The sequence below is a fragment of the Salvelinus alpinus genome, chromosome 28 (genome assembly GCF_045679555.1).
Source record: "Salvelinus alpinus chromosome 28, SLU_Salpinus.1, whole genome shotgun sequence".
NCBI classification, from domain to species: domain Eukaryota; kingdom Metazoa; phylum Chordata; class Actinopteri; order Salmoniformes; family Salmonidae; genus Salvelinus; species Salvelinus alpinus.
In genome coordinates, this window is record NC_092113.1 from 3,548,541 (window position 1) to 3,566,586 (window position 18,046).

The window sequence follows — 18,046 nt, forward strand, 5'->3', positions numbered from 1 at the left end:
TAATATAATTGCCTGCTTCATAGAGTCACAGATATTTGCAATTGAGCAATGTCATTTTTGTTTCGAAATGTTGATAGAATGGCTTATATTTTGGTGTAACTGGCCTACTTTTCAATCTCAACACTGTAATTGTATTCATCCTAAATGCCTCCCCTTTAGATAGCTAGGCAAAATGTTGTCTCGTTTGTGTGCTGTTTGTCAGTCTCCGACCTGCATCACACGTTCATAGGGCAGTAATACCATGTAGTTGTTTTCTATTAGGCTACACCTCCACTTTTTGGACTTTGTTTTCTTTTCGCCAGTTATTGACATAAAAAGTAAATATCAAAGTGTCAGAGTGGGTGGGCTTACATCTGTGTCCACATTATGGCGCAGTGAGTGTGTATGGCTGAAATAATTTTTATGACTGCAGGGTCCTGTTTCAATCACTGGCGTCAGGCAGGCGAACGACACGAACTCAAAGTATTTCACCTTCTGCATATCGCCGTAAATATTGCGAACAACATAACTAGGCTACAACAACTTTTTGAGTTTTAATTTGCCATCGACCTAATAGAATCAGACGGTTCTAGTATCCTTCACTTGTGACTTTGAGAAGGTGTCTCTGTTGGACTTGTAGGACCTAGGCTACAGTCATTTTTTCACTCAGCGTAAGTAATGGAAGAAAGACTAAATATATTTTTAGGGATTGGTTAAGTAACCCATCGGGTTTTCCTAGTTGGTGGACGTTATTGCATACATTGGAATGTTTTGGTAGCTTACATTGATACATTGTTACCTTTTTTCCGGGCTCCACATTTTGGATTAATCATAATAACACGCTACTTTTTTCTCCCTGAATGCGTTGCGATGATGTCATCGACTCTACATTTCCTCCAGTTATGGCGGAGCTGAAGTTTTCTAACTTGTCGTGGTAAGTTTGCTCTGACAGTGCCATTAATTCTGCACAAAATTGGATTGCAGCTGTCGTCTTTCTCCCGTGCCAGATCACTGCGAGTATTGTTGGAGTCAGTATCACAAATAGGTGTAATTATTGTTATAGGAAAATGGTGATGTGTGAAGTTTCGGTTGCTGTTGGAGTTTGGATCGTACGGGAAATGGGCCTAGATAGGCTGTTGTCATATTTTATACAGCGTGGCATTGTTTATGCTACTTCAATCTAACAGTCTTTTAAAGGAAATGTTGAGTTAACCTTGCAAATTATAGGACTGAGAATTCAGTCATTTCTAACATTATTCTCCTCCACAAATGTATTTATACATTCTTTGCATTATATTCTCATTCTATAACACACTGACATTTATGTAGTATAGCCAGGTTACTTATAGAACATGTTTAGTTATTGCATTGCATACATTTTCACACTTTAATGTAGTAAGTAGGCCTATGAACTGATCGTGACAAATCTAAGTGAATTGTTTTGCTGTCGGTGTTTGTTCAAGAACGTCAGCTCTGCGCAGTATTGCGCAAAGGAGGGAACGGGACAAAAATATTATGTTACCAGCTGACTACACGCGAGCGTTGCAAAATAAATGTAGAAATCTATGTTATTCAATTATTGCACCCACACTGCTCGCGCACGTCAACGAGCGTCTGCGTTGCCAAGGGCTAAAATAGAAATCAGTTCTATTTCTGACGCAGATCGTGCTGCAAGTCCTGCCTCTCCCATCTCCTCATTGGTTTATAGAAGCAGGTACCCGCGTGCCATCTCCTCATTGGTTATACCCACGTGGGCGACTGAAAGACGAACGAGGTCAGTGGCGGTAATGCACCTAATTTATGAAAGTTGCCAATTGCAATATAAAGTCAAGAGAAGAAAAAGCCTGGAAGGAAGAGAGATGACTAGAAACGATTTGGTTGAATGTTTTATGTGTGGATTAATTGGCGGAGTAGAGGACCTTGTGCTTTTCAGGTAAAATAACAACTCAATGTTTATATCCCAGGACAAATTAGCTAGCAACAGCAAGCTAACTAGCTAAATTGCCATAAATGTTTAATGCTTTTCGACCTGTCCCCAAATTAATATAATTGGTTTAGAGTTTGTTTTGATACTTTAACCTGCGTGTCCTGATCGCGTTTGGTGTGGGGGGGACAAAATAAATGTATGCACGATGGCGCACGCACATAGCCGGTTTGGGTTCCGTGTTAGGCTTGTGTCCTTTCACTAAACATTCCACCAATGTGTATGTGTTCACTAGATGACTGACAGGGGGCGCTGTTCTGAAGTCACCGTCCGCCATTATGATACTCCTGATAAGGAAAAGCTTCCATAAGAATTAATGGGAATTTACAGTATCAGTATAATGTTGTGAGGACAAAAATACATGTGATACTCCTGATAAGGAAAAGCTTCCATAAGAATTAATGGGAATTTACAGTATCAGTGTAATGTTATGAGGACAAAAATACATGCATTTAATTATTTATTTTTGTAGTGGGGACTGCAACATAAGAACTCTATGAAAAATGTCAAAATGTTTTTACATTTTTATTGGCTTCTGTTCAGTTCATACAATTCTATGTATTGTTTAAAAAAAGTATGTATTAGAGTGTCTGTAATAGGATTTTTCTTTTATCTTCCAAAACCTGTAGCTGTTGAAATTAATGCATGTAGCTCACCTCTCTACACAACAAAGCAACACAATGTCAATTACTATAATATAAAGCTGGAGAAGTTAATGCATGATCCCATAATAATATGTTTTCAATATTGCTGACCAATTAAAGATCAATCTGTTGTAAAATTACTTCCACATGAAGCCAGTAAAAAGAAATTGCAATAGTCAAGATCAATAAATTTCTCTTAGTACAATAAACCTAGGAACTCTCTTACGACAATAGATTGCAGTCAGAGTGCAGTATAACTGCAGTACACTGTAGTATAACTGCAGTTGGAGTGCAGTATGCTGCAAATACTGCGTCCAAAAGAACAGTTTTTTTTACTGCAGTAATTTTGCAATATATCTGCAGTAGTAACCTCAGTCTGCAGATAGACATTATTGAGCTAAAAGCCTAATGTGCTGCATGTCTTGCCTGTCCCATCTACTCATTGTTTTTTGCGAGCATACTAACCTACGTGGGTGATTGAGAGATGAACGAGGTCCACAAACCAGTCCAGTTGGTGGTGGTAATGCTAATGCTCCTTTAAAATTGGTTTCCAACCACCATATAAAATCCACAGAAGAAGAGCAAGAAGAAAGATGAACGGGGATAGATGAATCAATGAACACGAAACTAAAGCCTAAGGTTTCCTCTTTTATCTGTGGATTAATTGTCGGGGTAGAGAACACACACTTTTGTATGACTCAGAATTTGTTAAAATTCGAAGAAGATCCAGCTAAAAAAGGATGATACCCACTGGGCACATGCTGGTTGAATCAATGTTGTTTCTATATAATTTTAATGAAATTACGTTGAACCAATGTGGAATAGACGTTGAATTGACGTCTGTGCCCAGTGGGTATGCATTTCAGGTAAAATAACAACCCAATGTTTATCTCCCAGGACAAATTAGCAAGCAACACCAAGCTAGCTAAATGTCCATGACCGTTTCATGTGTGTTTCAACTTGTCCCCAAATTAATATAGTTGGTTCCCAGTTGGTTTTGGTAATTTAACCTCCATCGCGCACGCATGTTGATTTTGTCCATCCACACCATGACACACAGGTTAAAATCCACAGATAAAAAGGGAAACCTAGTTAGTTTTTAGTTAGTTATCTTTAATTAATATCTCATCGTTTATCTTTCAAGCATCCGTGTGGGTTTGTATCTTCCTGATACCCAATAACTTGCAAGAACCAAGTTCTATTTTAGCGCTTGGCTATACAGACGCTTATTCACACGTGCGAGCGGCGTCAGTGAAATGATTGAATAACATGTATGTGTACAGTTATTTTGCAACGCTCGTGCACACAACGTGGCTGGTGAGGTTTGCATGTTAGGTTTACTTTGCGGGAATAGAAATTGTGGTGGTGCATTGTATAACTTGTTGCTTCTGAACTGTGCATTTTGCCTAGTCATGCATATTGAAAACAACTTTTTAATTTTATTAATTTTATTTCACCTTTATTTAACCAGGTAAGCTAGTTGAGAACAAGTTCTCATTTACAACTGCGACCTCGCCAAGATAAAGCAAAGCAGTGCGACAGAAACAACAACACAGAGTTACACATGGAATAAACAAGCGTACAGTCAATAACACAATAGAAAAAAAAAGAAAGTCTATATACAGTGTGTGCAAATGGCATGAGGAGGTAAGGCAATAAATAGGCCATAGTAGCAAAGTAATTACAATTCAGCAGATTAACACTGGAGTGATAGATGAGCAGATGATGATGAGCAGCTGATGGTGTGTAAGTAGTGATACTGGTGTGCAAAGTAAATAAAAACAATATGGGAGATGAGGTAGGTAGATTGGGTGGGCTATTTACAGATGGACTATGTACAGCTGCAGCGATCGGTTAGCTGCTCAGATAGCTGATGTTTAAAGTTAGTGAGGGAAATGTTAGTCTCCAGCTTCAGCTATTTTTGCAATTCGTTCCAGTCACTGGCAGCAGAGAACTGGAAGGAAAGGCTGCCAAAGCAGGTGTTGGCTTTGGGGATGACCAGTGAGATATACCTGCTGGAGCACGTGCTACGGGTGGGTGTTGTTATCGTGACCAGTGAGCTGAGGTAAGGTGGAGCTTTACCTAGCATAGACTTATAGATGACCTGGAGCCAGTGGGTCTGGCGATGAATATGTAGCGAGGGCCAGCTGACTAGAGCATACAGGTCGCAGTGGTGGGTAGTATAAGGCACTTTGGTAACAAAATGGATGACACTTCTTAGTGAATCCAATAAATAAACACAATCTTTGTCACAATTTGTCTTTGTAGTGCTGGATGACACTAGACTGGCTAACACCTAACACTTAAAGTCTGATGTTGTTGGCGCAGTGCGTTGATAATGAAGGAGGCTGTGGTTGACTCTCTTTTGTGTTTTTCTCACTCAAACACCGACACACACAGCCCCCCGAGCAATCCCAGCAACGAGGTCTCAACCCCCGAGGATTTTTGTTGTTGTTCAAAGAACCAATCGAACCTGTTGCACAATTTCTGAGTGAATATTGCATTAACTAGTGGCCTCCTTTCCAGACCAGTGTGGTCACAGCTCTCCCTGCACCGTGAGTCACGTCAGCTAGGCTAGGATGACACTGCATTGTCTGCATGAAGGCAGCTGGAGGAGTATCAATGTCCATTTCTCTAACAAGTGCAATTGCTCCTGCCCCAGTGACAAAGCCTGCTTATGGCAGGGACTGGAAAAGTTATATTTCATTGGCATTGTTGCTGGTGCACCCACTTCCTACCCTGTACAATAGTCAACCTGATTATTTTGAACGCAACTCCAACTGAGGTATGGTGGTCTCACCGGCTGTGGTCGTGTACCTGTTGAGTAGGCCCTTGGTTTTTGTGTTGTGACCTGTGAACCTTGTGGGGTTAAAGTTGTTAACGGTAGTCAATCATCTCTGTCATGTCAACTGTTCTCTGTTCAAGATGTATCTCGTGTGTCCACACTCCACACGACCGGAGACGGTATTTACATGTCTTGTGTTTATGTGTGCTGCTGCGTTTGTATTGAAAACAAGATCGAAGCAGGTGCATATTTGTAGTGAAATGGGCCAAAGGGCTTGTTGGTACGATTTGATGAGATCTATCGACTAGAAAGTGCTCTTGTTTTCAGATAATTATTGATTGCAATGAGGACACAAATATGCTATTTGACGCGTTTCTTTACAAAAATGCAATTTATCCATTTTCAGATAGGTTCGTAAATTAGTTATTATTGTTTAAAGAATTTATGAAAGAGATTGTTTTTTTTTCTCACTATCTAATCATGGCATGGGATTGTTCAATGACAGAAATATATTTGTTTGAAATCTATCACTTGATAGTTTCATTTCAGATAGACAAATAATCTTTTCTTTTTGCAAAACATTATATATCCGCCGCACTCTCAGAGAAATAAGTAGTACTGCTAGGGTTTTACACAGTCAAAAGTAACACTTTTTAATAAAGAACTACAAATTCTACAATTGTGACATCAATATTTTACTGTTTTAATTTTATGAATCAATACAGTAATATGAGATCTGTATGTAAAACATTTACATTGGACATTTTAGTCATTTAGCACATGCTCCTTTCCAGACTGACTTAGTTAGTGCATTCATCTTAAGATAGCTAGATGAGACATCCACATATCACAGTCAAATATACAGTATACAAACATTCCATTCCAGCTAAACAATGAATATAAGCGTTTTGCCCCCCCCAAATATTTTTGATACACACCTAAAATCTAGCAATCAAAAATCTGAAAACAGTAATACAGTTGAAGTCGGAAGTTAACATGCATGTGCTTTGATTTTGAATCTTTGCAGGTGCTTTGTTTCGTGTGTGTTGATATTAGAGGTCGACCAATTATGATTTTTCAACGCCGATACCGATTATTGGAGGACCAAAAAAAGCCGATACCGATTAATCGGCTGATTTAAAAAAATATATAAAAAAAAAAAAAAAAAGAAAGAAGGAAAAATATATTTATTTGTAATAATGACAATTACAACAATACTGAATTAACACTTATTTTAACTTAATATAATACATCAATAAAATCAATTTAGCCTCAAATAAATAATGAAACATGTTCAATTTGGTTTAAATAATGCAAAAACAAAGTGTTGGAGAAGAAAGTAAAAGTGCAATGTAAGAAAGCTAACATTTAAGTTCCTTACTCAGAACATGAGAACATATGAAAGCTGGTGGTTCCTTTTAACATGAGTCTTCAATATTCCCAGGTAAGAAGTTTTAGGTTGTAGTTATTATAGGAATAATAGCACTATTTCTCTCTATACCATTTGTATTTCATTAACCTTTGACTATTGGATGTTCTTATAGGCACTTTAGTATTGCCAGTGTAACAGTATAGCTTCCATCCCTCTCCTCGCTCCTACCAGGGCTCGAACCAGGAACACAACGACAACAGCCACCCTCGAAGCAGCGTTACCCATGCAGAGCAACTACTCCAAGTCTCAGAGCGAGTGACGTTTGAAACGCTATTAGCGCGCACCCCGCTAACTAGCTAGCCATTTCACATCGGTTACACCAGCCTAATCTCGGGAGTTGATAGGCTTGAAGCACAGCGAAGAGCTTCTGGAAAAACGAAGGAAAGTGCTGTTTGAATGAATGCTTACGAGCCTGCTGCTGCCTACCATCGCTCAGTCAGACTGCTCTATCAAATCATAGACTTAGTTATAACATAATAACACACAGAAATACGAGCCTTAGGTCATTAATATGGTTGAATCCGGAAACTATAATCTCGAAAACAAGACGTTTATTCTTTCAGTGAAATACGGAACCGTTCCGTATTTTATCTAACGGGTGGCATCCATAAGTCTAAATATTCCTGTTGCATTGCACAACCTTCAATGTTATGTCATAATTACATAAAATTCTGTCAAATTAGGCGGCCCAAACTGTTGCATATACATTGACTCACAAGAACACAAGAGAAGTGACACAATTTCACCTGGTTAATATTGCCTGCTAACCTGGATTTCTTTTAGCTAAATATGCAGGTTTAAAAATATATACTTCTGTGTATTGATTTTAAGAAAGGCATTGATGTTTATGGTTAGGTACACATTGGATCAACGAGACGCACCGCATCGATTATATGCAACGCAGGACACGCTAGATAAACTAGTAATATCATCAACCATGTGTAGTTAACTAGTGATTATGATTGATTGATTGATTTTTTTTTTTATAAGATAAGTTTAATGCTAGCGAGCAACTTACCTTGGCTTCTACTGCATTCGCGTAACAGGCAGGTTCCTCGTGTAGTGCAATGTAATCAGGTGGTTAGAGCGTTGGACTAGTTAACTGTAAGGTTGCAAGATTGAATCCCCCGAGCTGACAAGGTAAAAATCTGTCGTTCTGCCCCTGGACGAGGCAGTTAACCCACCGTTCCTAGGCCGTCATTGAAAATAAGAATGTGTTCTTAACTGACTTGCCTAGTTAAATAAAGATTAAATAAAGGTGTAATTTTTTTTTTTTTTTAACGACCAAATCGGTGTCCAAAAATACCGATTTCCGATTGTTATGAAAACTTGAAATCAGCCCTAATTAATCGGCCACTCCGATTTAATCGGTCGACCTCTAGTTGATATGTAGCGGATGTGCTGGTGAACCACGCTTGCGTGATGAGTAACCTTGCCTTAAGGTTTGCATTTGCTACCTGAGCTAATTCTAGGCGAGAGACTCAATTTCGAAGTATTCGAACCCATTCGGTTATAAAAAATATTGTTGATTTTTGTCACAAAACACATTTTCTCACCCAACGTGTAACCTCACACAACTTTACTTGCTCTAAACAGAGTCATCCAGTATCATGTGTAGAAACCTTGCCTAGTTCAGTCTAGTGACATGGCTGATCTCTAGTGTGGCCTGATATTCTCTGTGTCCCCAGAGCGCCCAGAGCACCAGTGTTTGCTGATGGAGCACCTCCAGGGAGCGTGGAAGACCCTGAGCAACGGCTTTGGGATGAAGGACTCTGTGTTCGAGGGCCCCTGCCTCTCCCCCACCATGGTTCAGGGCTTTCCCTACCAGCGCCGCTCCTCAGACGACGGCAAGATCCCCGACTCGAAGACCAGCAGCACCATCCGAGTCTACCTCCCCAACCAGCAGCGCACCGTGGTGAGTCTTAATAGAATAATAATATTCATGTTGTAACTGACGGTACATTTCATTTGAGGGGCTTTTCAAAACACCCGAAGACACTGTACACATGGACACACAACGAAAACAGTAGTTCAGAGGACGGGGAGTGAGTGGGATTACGGAAACAACGACACTGTCGCACTGCTGTTGTTTTGAGTGAGTGCTTAATTAACTGAGTCATGTAAGTGTGGCAGTTTATTGCTGTAAAATTGCTGCCTAAATTGATTGTCACCATCATACACAGACCAAAAGGTATACCATTATCCCAAATCGTCCCATTATCCCAAAATATAATATATTATCCACATGTTTGTGTTTTAACTAGTCACATTAAGTGTTGTTGTTGTTAAGTGTGTTTGTTGTGGTCCCCCAGGTGAACGTGAGGCCAGGTATGACCCTGCACAGCTGCCTGATCAAAGCGCTGAAGGTGCGGGGTCTGCAGCCGGAGTGCTGTGCTGTCTTCAGACTGCACCCAGGACAGAGGAGGTATGCACTAGGCACTGGAGAGGGAGATCAGAGGGGTGTCACTGGCTCTCCACAGTGTAGGTGACCGTTATCCCTAACCACTGACACAGGGTCAGATATTATTTCACCCACCTAATATTTAAAGCTAGGATTGAGAGTGGGACAAGCTGATCCTAGATCTGTGGTTAGGGGAAACTTATACCTTGTTTTATTTTTTCAGCAATGTGGTTAAACTTTTCTGCAAAAAGCTTTCTACAGCTATTCCACCTTTCAGGTTAAGACGTGTTGAATGACCTTTTCTTGTCTTGGACTGTAGTCTCCAGTAGGTGTTACCTTACTAAATGTGTCATGTCCCTTTTCTAACAGTAAAAAGTCACGTATGGATTGGAATACCGACTCTACCTCACTAATTGGGGAAGAACTGCTGGTGGAAGTGTTAGATCATGTCCCCTTGACGACGCACAACTTTGTAAGTAGCCCATACATAATTTTACACCATTCACCCAGGCCGTTACTATTGACTGGAAAATAAATAAGTACTTAATTCTCCTCTTTAACTTTCAGGTTCGGAAAACATTTCTTAAGTTAGCCTTCTGCGATATATGCCAGAAGTTCCTTTTGAACGGTTTCCGTTGCCAAACATGCGGCTACAAATTCCATGAGCATTGCAGCACCAAAGTGCCCACGATGTGTGTGGATTGGAGCAACATCAGACAGCTCCTGTAAGTCTCCTCTCCTCTACTGTGCAGAGCAAAACAAAAAGTCTGCCAACACCTAGACTGTTTGTATTGAATAGCAAGAACACTTACAAAACAATATGAATGTTAAGTACAGCTATATATCAATCGGTGAATAAATGATGTTATGAACATTCTAGCATAGGGGATAAATTAATGTACTGCTCTCACAGTCTGCATTGTTGATAGATATTCAGAACAAATAGATACAAATGACATGTTCTACAAAGGGAACCTCCAATTGCTGAGAACAGTGTGGTCAGGATAAAGTAACCTCTGTTGATATGGTTTCTGTAGTAGAGTAGTTCATAGGGACCCAGTTTTGCATGCAGGTTTTAGAATTCCATATTTCAACAGTAAGCATTTGTAGATGGCTATCACTGGCAATGAATGGACACATGGCTCACTTTATCTAGCAACCTTCCATGGTGCTTCCTTTATCCTGAAGTATTTCAAACAGATCTACAGTTGAAGTCGGAAGTTTACATGCACTTAGGTTGGAGTCATTAAAACTTGTTTTTCAACCACTCCACACATTTCTCGTTAACAAACTATAGTTTTGGCAAATCTACTTTGTGCATGACACAAGTAATTTTCCCAACAATTGTTTAAAGGCAGATTATTTCACTTATAATTCACTGTATCACAATTCCAGTGGGTCTGAAGTTTACATACACTAAGTTGACTGCCTTTAAACAGCTTGAAAATTCCAGAAAATTATGTCATGGCTTTAGCAGCTTCTGATAGTCTAATTGACATAATTTGAGTCAATTGGAGGTGTACCTGTGGATGTATTTCAAGGGCTACCTTCAAACTCAGTGCCTCTTTGCTTGACATCATGGGAAAATCAAAAGAAATCAGCCAAGACCTCAGAAAATAAATTGTAGACCTCAACAAGTCTGGTTCATCCTTGGGAGCAATTTCCAAACGCCTGAAGGTACCACGTTCGTCTGTACAAACAATAGTATGCAAGTATAAACAACATGGGACCATGCAGCCGTCATAACGCTCAGGAAGGAGACGCGTTCTGTCTCCCACAGATGAACGTACTTTGGTGCGAAAAGTACAAATCCATCCCAGAACAACAGCAAAGGACCTTGTGAAGATGCTGGATGAAACGGATACAAAGGTATCTATATCCACAGTAAAACGTGTCCTATATTGACATAACCTGAAAGGCCGCTCAGCAAGGAAGAAATCACTGGTCCAAAACCGCCTTAAAAAAGCCAGACTACGGTTTGGAACTGCACATTGGGACAAAGATTGTACTTTTTGGAGAAATGTCCTCTGGTCTGATGAAACAAAAATAGAACTGTTTGGCCATATAATGACCATCGTTATGTTTGGAGGTTAAAGAGGGATGCTTGCAAGCTGAAGAACACCATCCCAACCGTGAAGCATGGGGGTGGCAGCATCATGTTGTGGGGGTGCTTTGCTGCAGGAGGACTGGTGCACTTCACAAAATAGATGGCATCATGAGGCAGATAAATTATGTGGATATATTGAAGCAACATCTCAAGACATCAGTCAGGAAGTTAAAGCTTGGTCTCAAATGGGTCCTCCAAATGGACAATGACCCAAGCATACTTACAAAGTTGTGGCAAAATGGCTTAAGGACAACAAAGTTAAGGTATTGGAGTGGCCATCACAAAGTCCTGACCTCAATCCTATAGAAAATATGTGGGCAGAACTGAAAAAGCATGTGCGAGCAAGGAGGCCTACAAACCTGACTCAGTTACACCAGCTCTGTCAGGAGGAATGGGCCAAAATTCAGCCAACTTATTGTGGGAAGCTTGTGGAAGGCTACCCGACACGTTTGACCCAAGTTAAACAATTTAAAGGCAATGCTACCAAATACAAATTGAGTGTATGTAAACTTCTGACCCACTGGGAATGTGATGAAAGAAATAAAAGCTGAAATAAATCTGACATTTCACATTCTTAAAATAAGGTGGTGATCCTAACTGACCTAAGACAGGAAATATTTACTCTGATTAAATGTCAGGAATTGTGAAAAACTGAGTTTAAATGTATTTGGCTCAGGTGTATGTAAACTTCCAACTTCAACTGTATCTCTCTGTCTCGTTCTCTCTCTCTCTCTCTCTCTCTCTCTCTCTCTCTCTCTAGGTTGTTCCCTACACCAGGTGAAAGTGGGGGTCCATCTCTTCCTCCTCTTACATCTCGACGAATGAGAGAATCACTATCCCGATTCCCTAGCAGGTACGGCCACCCCTCCGGCTCCTGACCTATCACCTCTGATCCCTGAGTGATATTGGCCCCATGGACCACTTTCACCATAACACTGTGAGCGAGGTTAACTCCAGGCAGCAATACAGCATCAGCAATTAGACAACTACAGAAGTTCAGTAAAAGTCTTCCTATTGATTTACTATTTAACATCGACTAAGGGTTTCGTGTGGTAGTAATTTATTTAACTACAGTACGGTAAGTTGAGGTAAGTACTTTGGCTCTTGGATTTAATGGTGGTCAAATGCTAAAGGTTCTTTCGTTGTTATGCTTGACTGGCCCCTCAGCTCGATGCAGCTGTAAACTGTAAAGCACCTTAACTTGGGCCTCAAACTGAATTACAGCCTGTTTTTGATTACGTCTCCAGCTTTATGAAGCTTTCCCTGTCCAGGGGGCTGATGTAACCAGAGGCGTGAAAAGAGCCTGTGGTTTCAGAAGCATTTAAAAACCGTTTAAAAGCACTCCGATCGCCAAAGTAGCTCACACACAGTATCAAGTTGTTCTTTGCAGAACAATGTAAAATGCTCTTTCGAAACAAATTTCTGTTTTGGCCAAAAAGGGGATTATTTCTCAGAGTGTTTTACACGATAAGAAGTGTGGTGTAATACAGTACAAGAGACTGTCCAGCAGAAGTATACCAGGGCGTGCCTGGCAAAAATGACGCAACATGGCAGAAATGAAACTGACAAGCTGCCATCCACCACAACCCCGTGAGACTAATTTGAAGAAGTTTCAGAATGATCTTATGTGTGAAGTTTTCCCTCACAAGAACTGATGGTGTATGGAGAATGTGTAAGCATTCGCAGAGCACCTCAATGGCATCTGTCCGAGAACTATCTAAGACTTACAGAAACAACAATAGTAATAATTCAATCATAATAATAATACTATTTGATCTTTGATAATCCCCCAAATTGTCATGGCAAGCGATAGACTGGTGTCCTGTCCAGGGGGCCCTGTGATAGACTAGCTTCCTGTCCAGGGGGTGTACTTAACTACATCAAGCTGCCTCACAATACTGAAACAGGAGATGCTCATATGAGCCGTACCGGCTCACACAAGCCAAGGCGGTATCCCAACTCCTAAGCCTGATGTTCCCCCTGTGTTCACCCCCTAGCTCTCTGCACCGCTACTCAACCCCTCACGCCTTCAACTACACGGCCCCCTACCCACCCACAGGGGGCACTCTGTCCCAGAGGCAGCGCTCCACCTCCACGCCCAACGTCCACATGGTCAGCACCACCCTGCCTGTCGACAGCAGCATGATTGAGGTAACAACATACCACGGGGGGCCCCCAGGGGACTCCTGGATGTCCAGGCAACCATTCTGAAAATAACCTCCCTGCCTGATCTGGCCCTTCTTACACGCCAGGAATCCCTACCATCCTCCTCTGCCTCACTTCTGTCTACCGTCCTCCCCCCTTATGTTTTCTATTAAGTAATCCATCTTGCATGTTTACATTCCATGATTTTCTTGATTGTGTTCCATGTCACTTTCTATATTCTGCACTTACTGTATTCTTTTCTAATTCGTTTTTTATGTCTCCATACCCGGGTGTATTTGGCAAAATTACAACTCGAATGCTGTATCTTATATGCCCACAAACACCCAGGTAGCACTCTTTCTCTCCTCCCTTACCTTCCTTCACTCTGTCTCCCTTTCCTTCCCTGTCCTCACCGTCCCACTGTGTCGTGCCCTGATTGGGAGTAGCTAGATTGCCTGAATGCCTACCCTAGCTCCTGGTGCAGGCGCTTCTGGCTGAAGAGGAGAGTAGGTATTGTTCGCTTCTCCAACTCTTTTCTTGAGGCGACTTCAGAGAGCCCAGCCAAGGTTAGGAGGCAGAGTGTCTGAGTGTTGTGTGATAAACAACATGGCATATGCTTTTACAGTGTCTGTATCTAACTGAATTATCAAGCTGTTGAATGATTAGTGTCCATTTGATGTTTGTAAAAATGTGACAGAATATTTTCTCTTTTGTTTTCGTAGGAGGCAATGCGTAATCATGAAGCAATGCGTAATCATGACTCAGGTAAAATTTTTGAACGTTTCTGCTGTGCTAAAGGAGACATGTATAACATCCCACAACAATACTTTGTCATAACCTGGTGTGCTCAATACCGTTGGCCATCTTCCCTCTCTAGACGGGAGTTCCCCCAGCCAGAGTCCCACAAACTGGTCACAGTCTAAAACCCCAGTGCCAGACAGACGAGAAAGGGCTCCGTCGTTCAACACTCAAGAGAAACACAAAATTGTAAGCTCGACAGCGCTTGTAGTTTGTACAGTGCCTGTGAGTTAATAGCATCTTAACAGTACTTTTAATTCCTAGGAATAACTGCATACGTGTATTGTATGTAATACCTACTGAATAGAGAGAATGTGGACTTATATTGGCTATCCTCCTCCAGCGTCCGAGGGACAAGCGAGACTCTAGTTACTACTGGGAGATCGAGGCCAGTGAAGTGGTGCTGCACTCCCGTATTGGCTCAGGCTCCTTCGGAACGGTATACAAAGGGAAATGGCACGGTGAGCATGCTTCTGGATAAACACAATTCTTGTAATGCTTGGTCTGTTGTAGGCTGTTTTTTCTAACCACCCCACGAGTGTAACACTCGTGCTGAGTCTAGTCGACTTGGCGATTCGCTTCACCTCTCTGTTGTGTAGTTTGTTGAGAGAAGACGGCCGCACAGCAGCTAAGGAAGTTTCTTTACCACGTGTTGCTTGTCTGTTGTAGGTGACGTAGCAGTGAAGATCCTAAAGGTGATTGACCCCACACCGGAACAGTTCCAGGCCTTTAGAAACGAGGTGGCTGTGCTAAGGTAAGAGAGGGTGAGAGTAGTGAAGAGGACTATAGTAATGCCCATATTGCATTCAGGGTATTCACTTCAGAGAGAGCAATAAGTTGACCCTATAATGTGTTTATTATTGGTAGATTATCTTCATGCAGCATTATCTCTCTCTCTCTCTTTCACCACAGGAAAACACGACACGTCAACATCCTATTGTTCATGGGCTACATGACGAAGGACAACCTGGCCATCGTGACCCAGTGGTGTGAAGGCAGCAGCCTCTATAAACACCTCCACGTCCAGGAGACCAACTTACAGATGTTCCAGCTCATAGACATCGCCAGGCAGACAGCTCAGGGCATGGAGTGAGTCTATACAGCAGGGACAAGCTTAGGTGTAGAATGGTATTATTGCTAGCTGTATAGGGATGCTAGTTTTACAAGGATGCTAACTTAAGATCGACGCTATAGAAGGGTGATAGCTTTAGAAGGATGCTAGATCTTTTCCCCTTTTATTTTTTTTAACATGCAAGCGAATGTCCTAAAATACAATTTTCACTGTATTTCTCTTTCAGCTATTTGCACGCCAAAAACATCATCCACCGGGACATGAAATCAAACAGTATCCTTTTCTCAGTGGTGTAAAGTACTTATGTAAAAATACTTGAAAGTACTACTTATTAAGTAGTTTTTTGGGGTATCTGTACTTTACTTTAATATTTATATTTTCTTTACATTCCTAAAGAAAATTCTGTACTTTTTACTCCATACATTTTCCCTGACAACCAAAAGTACTTGTTACATTTTGAATGCTTAGCAGGACAGAAAAGTAATCTAATTCACACACTTATCAAGAGAACATCCCTGGTGATCCCTACTGCCTCTAATTTGGCGGACTCACTAAACACATGCTTCATTTGTAAATTATGTCTGAGTGTTGGACCATGCCCCTGACTAGCCGTAAATAAATAAAAATAGATTAAATAACGCAGTCTGGTTTGCTTTATATAAGGAATTTGAAATGATTTATACTTTTGATACTTAAGTATGTTTTAGCAATTACATTTACTTTTGATACTTAAGTATATTTAGAACTAATTACCTCTAGACATTTACTGAAATAGTATTTTACTGGGTGACTTTCACTTTTACTTGAGTCATTTTCTATTAAATTAAGGTACTCTTCTATTGGATACTTTTTACACCACGGCCTTTTCTTCATACTCTTTCATGCTCAGTCACTCTTGTGACAAAACTGAATAAAAAAACATTGTCGGCTTGACATTAGACAAACGATGTATGAGCTCAGATATTTAGGTTTTTCCACAGACTCCGCTGTCTCTGCCACAGCTCTGCCTCCTTGACAGCAGTACAGATATCTTCCTACACGAGGGCCTGACGGTGAAGATTGGCGACTTTGGCCTGGCCACAGTCAAAGCCAGGTGGAGTGGTTCTCACCAGGTGGAGCAACCTTCAGGGTCCATACTGTGGATGGTCAGTAACAGGACATAGACAAGTTAATTGTGCGTTTCTTCTGTGTTTGACTTAACTGTTGAAAATGACACACAATGAAACAGAAGTTACCACCCATCAGACTCCTATGAGAAGTTGATTCATTATGTTTTTCAGATTTACTCATTTATGGTTCCCGGAATTGTAAATTAAATCAATTTAGTCATGTTTGTTTGTTCCATCCTCTGTTCTCAGGCTCCAGAGGTTATACGGATGCAGGACAATATGCCCTATAGTTTCCAGTCTGACGTATACTCTTACGGTGTTGTCCTCTATGAGCTGATGACAGGAGAGCTGCCATACTCACAGATAGCCAACAGAGACCAGGTAAATGCAGCCTGCCACATAACCATATCTAAAACCATGGTACTTTGACCTCCCCTGCCGTGTTTGAGTTTAACATATCAAATATAACTTGGATTGTAGGACACAGTTTAAGCCACGTGGTCTGTATTTCCCTGGCCTGGGTTCCAGTGTGTGGGTGTCAGAGGGGTAGATGGGCTCTGTGTCACTGGCTGGCTGGCTGACTGTCTGAGTGGGGGTTTGTTTGTTGTATGGAGTTGATGGAGAGAGAGAGACAGCGAGAGAGTGCTCGCACGTGCACTGATTTTAACCTCTCTGGGGTAGGTGGCAGTATTTTGAAAGAAAAGCGTACCCAAAGTAAACTGCCTGTTACTCAGACCCAGAAGCTAGGATATGCATATGATTGGTAGATTTGGATAGAAAACACTCTAAAGTTTCTAAAACTGTTAGAATAATGTCTGTGAGTATAAAATAACTGATTTGGCAGGCGAAACCCCGAGGACAAACCATCCAGGGGAAAACAAAATTAAGGTCATAGGATTTTCCAATGGAATTCTATGGGATACCCTTATTATTAGGAACCTGGTTGCAGTTCCTATGGCTTCCACCAGATGTCAACAGTCTTTAGAAATTGTTCTATGTTTTTCTTTTGAGAAATGAAGAAGTAGTCCTATTCATTGTAAGTGTCACTCCAGGTGGACTCTACTGTTTTGGTGCGCGTGAACAGGAGCGCGCTTCACATTGTTTTTATCTGATATTAGAAACAGTTTATTCCGTCTTAAATTTGATCGATTATTTACGTTTTAGGGTACCTGAGGTTGGATTAGGAACATTGTTTGAAATGTTTGGACCAAGTGTACAGGTAACTTATTAGATACTTTTTTAGACATGTTGGGCGAGTTGAAACCGGTGTATTTCTGAATCAAGCGCGCCAAATAAATTGACATTTTTTGGGACATAAAGAAGGATATTATCGAACAAAAGGACCATTTGTGATGTTTCTGGGACATTTTGGAGTGCCAACAGAAGATCTTCAAAGGTAAGGCATTAATTATATCGCTATTTCTGACTTTTGTGTCGCACCTGCCTGGTTGAAAAATTATTTTCATGTGTTTGTATGCGGGGCGCTGTCCTCAGATAATCGTATGGTGTGCTTTCGCCGTAAAGGATAACCTAATACTTTACTGAGAAACTGTAGCTGCAGGATCACAGTACACTTTAAAAAACAACAAA

At 41.0% G+C, this 18,046-nt stretch overlaps 1 protein-coding gene across 4 annotated transcripts in view; it reads left to right on the forward strand.

The window, feature by feature from the left end:
- Positions 1-326: 326 nt before the first annotated feature.
- Positions 327-18,046, forward strand: part of raf1a (Raf-1 proto-oncogene, serine/threonine kinase a) — a 37,516-nt gene continuing 19,796 nt past the window's right edge. The window contains exons 1-17 of one of the 4 annotated variants that reach the window (XM_071371164.1): positions 327-650; positions 880-913; positions 8,513-8,739; positions 9,137-9,249; positions 9,595-9,697; positions 9,793-9,950; positions 12,093-12,185; positions 13,330-13,483; positions 13,924-14,043; positions 14,200-14,242; positions 14,355-14,464; positions 14,619-14,736; positions 14,945-15,029; positions 15,188-15,364; positions 15,574-15,620; positions 16,374-16,492; positions 16,706-16,837. In XM_071371164.1, the coding sequence (XP_071227265.1) occupies positions 8,539-8,739; positions 9,137-9,249; positions 9,595-9,697; positions 9,793-9,950; positions 12,093-12,185; positions 13,330-13,483; positions 13,924-14,043; positions 14,200-14,242; positions 14,355-14,464; positions 14,619-14,736; positions 14,945-15,029; positions 15,188-15,364; positions 15,574-15,620; positions 16,374-16,492; positions 16,706-16,837 (1,773 nt within the window). In that variant the 5' untranslated portion in view covers positions 327-650; positions 880-913; positions 8,513-8,538. Of the gene's footprint in view, positions 651-879; positions 914-1,892; positions 1,913-8,512; positions 8,740-8,768; positions 8,920-9,136; positions 9,250-9,594; positions 9,698-9,792; positions 9,951-12,092; positions 12,186-13,329; positions 13,484-13,923; positions 14,044-14,199; positions 14,243-14,354; positions 14,465-14,618; positions 14,737-14,944; positions 15,030-15,187; positions 15,365-15,573; positions 15,621-16,373; positions 16,493-16,705; positions 16,838-18,046 lie in introns of those variants that run through there. The other 3 variants (XM_071371166.1, XM_071371165.1, XM_071371167.1) reach the window with 3 other exon arrangements.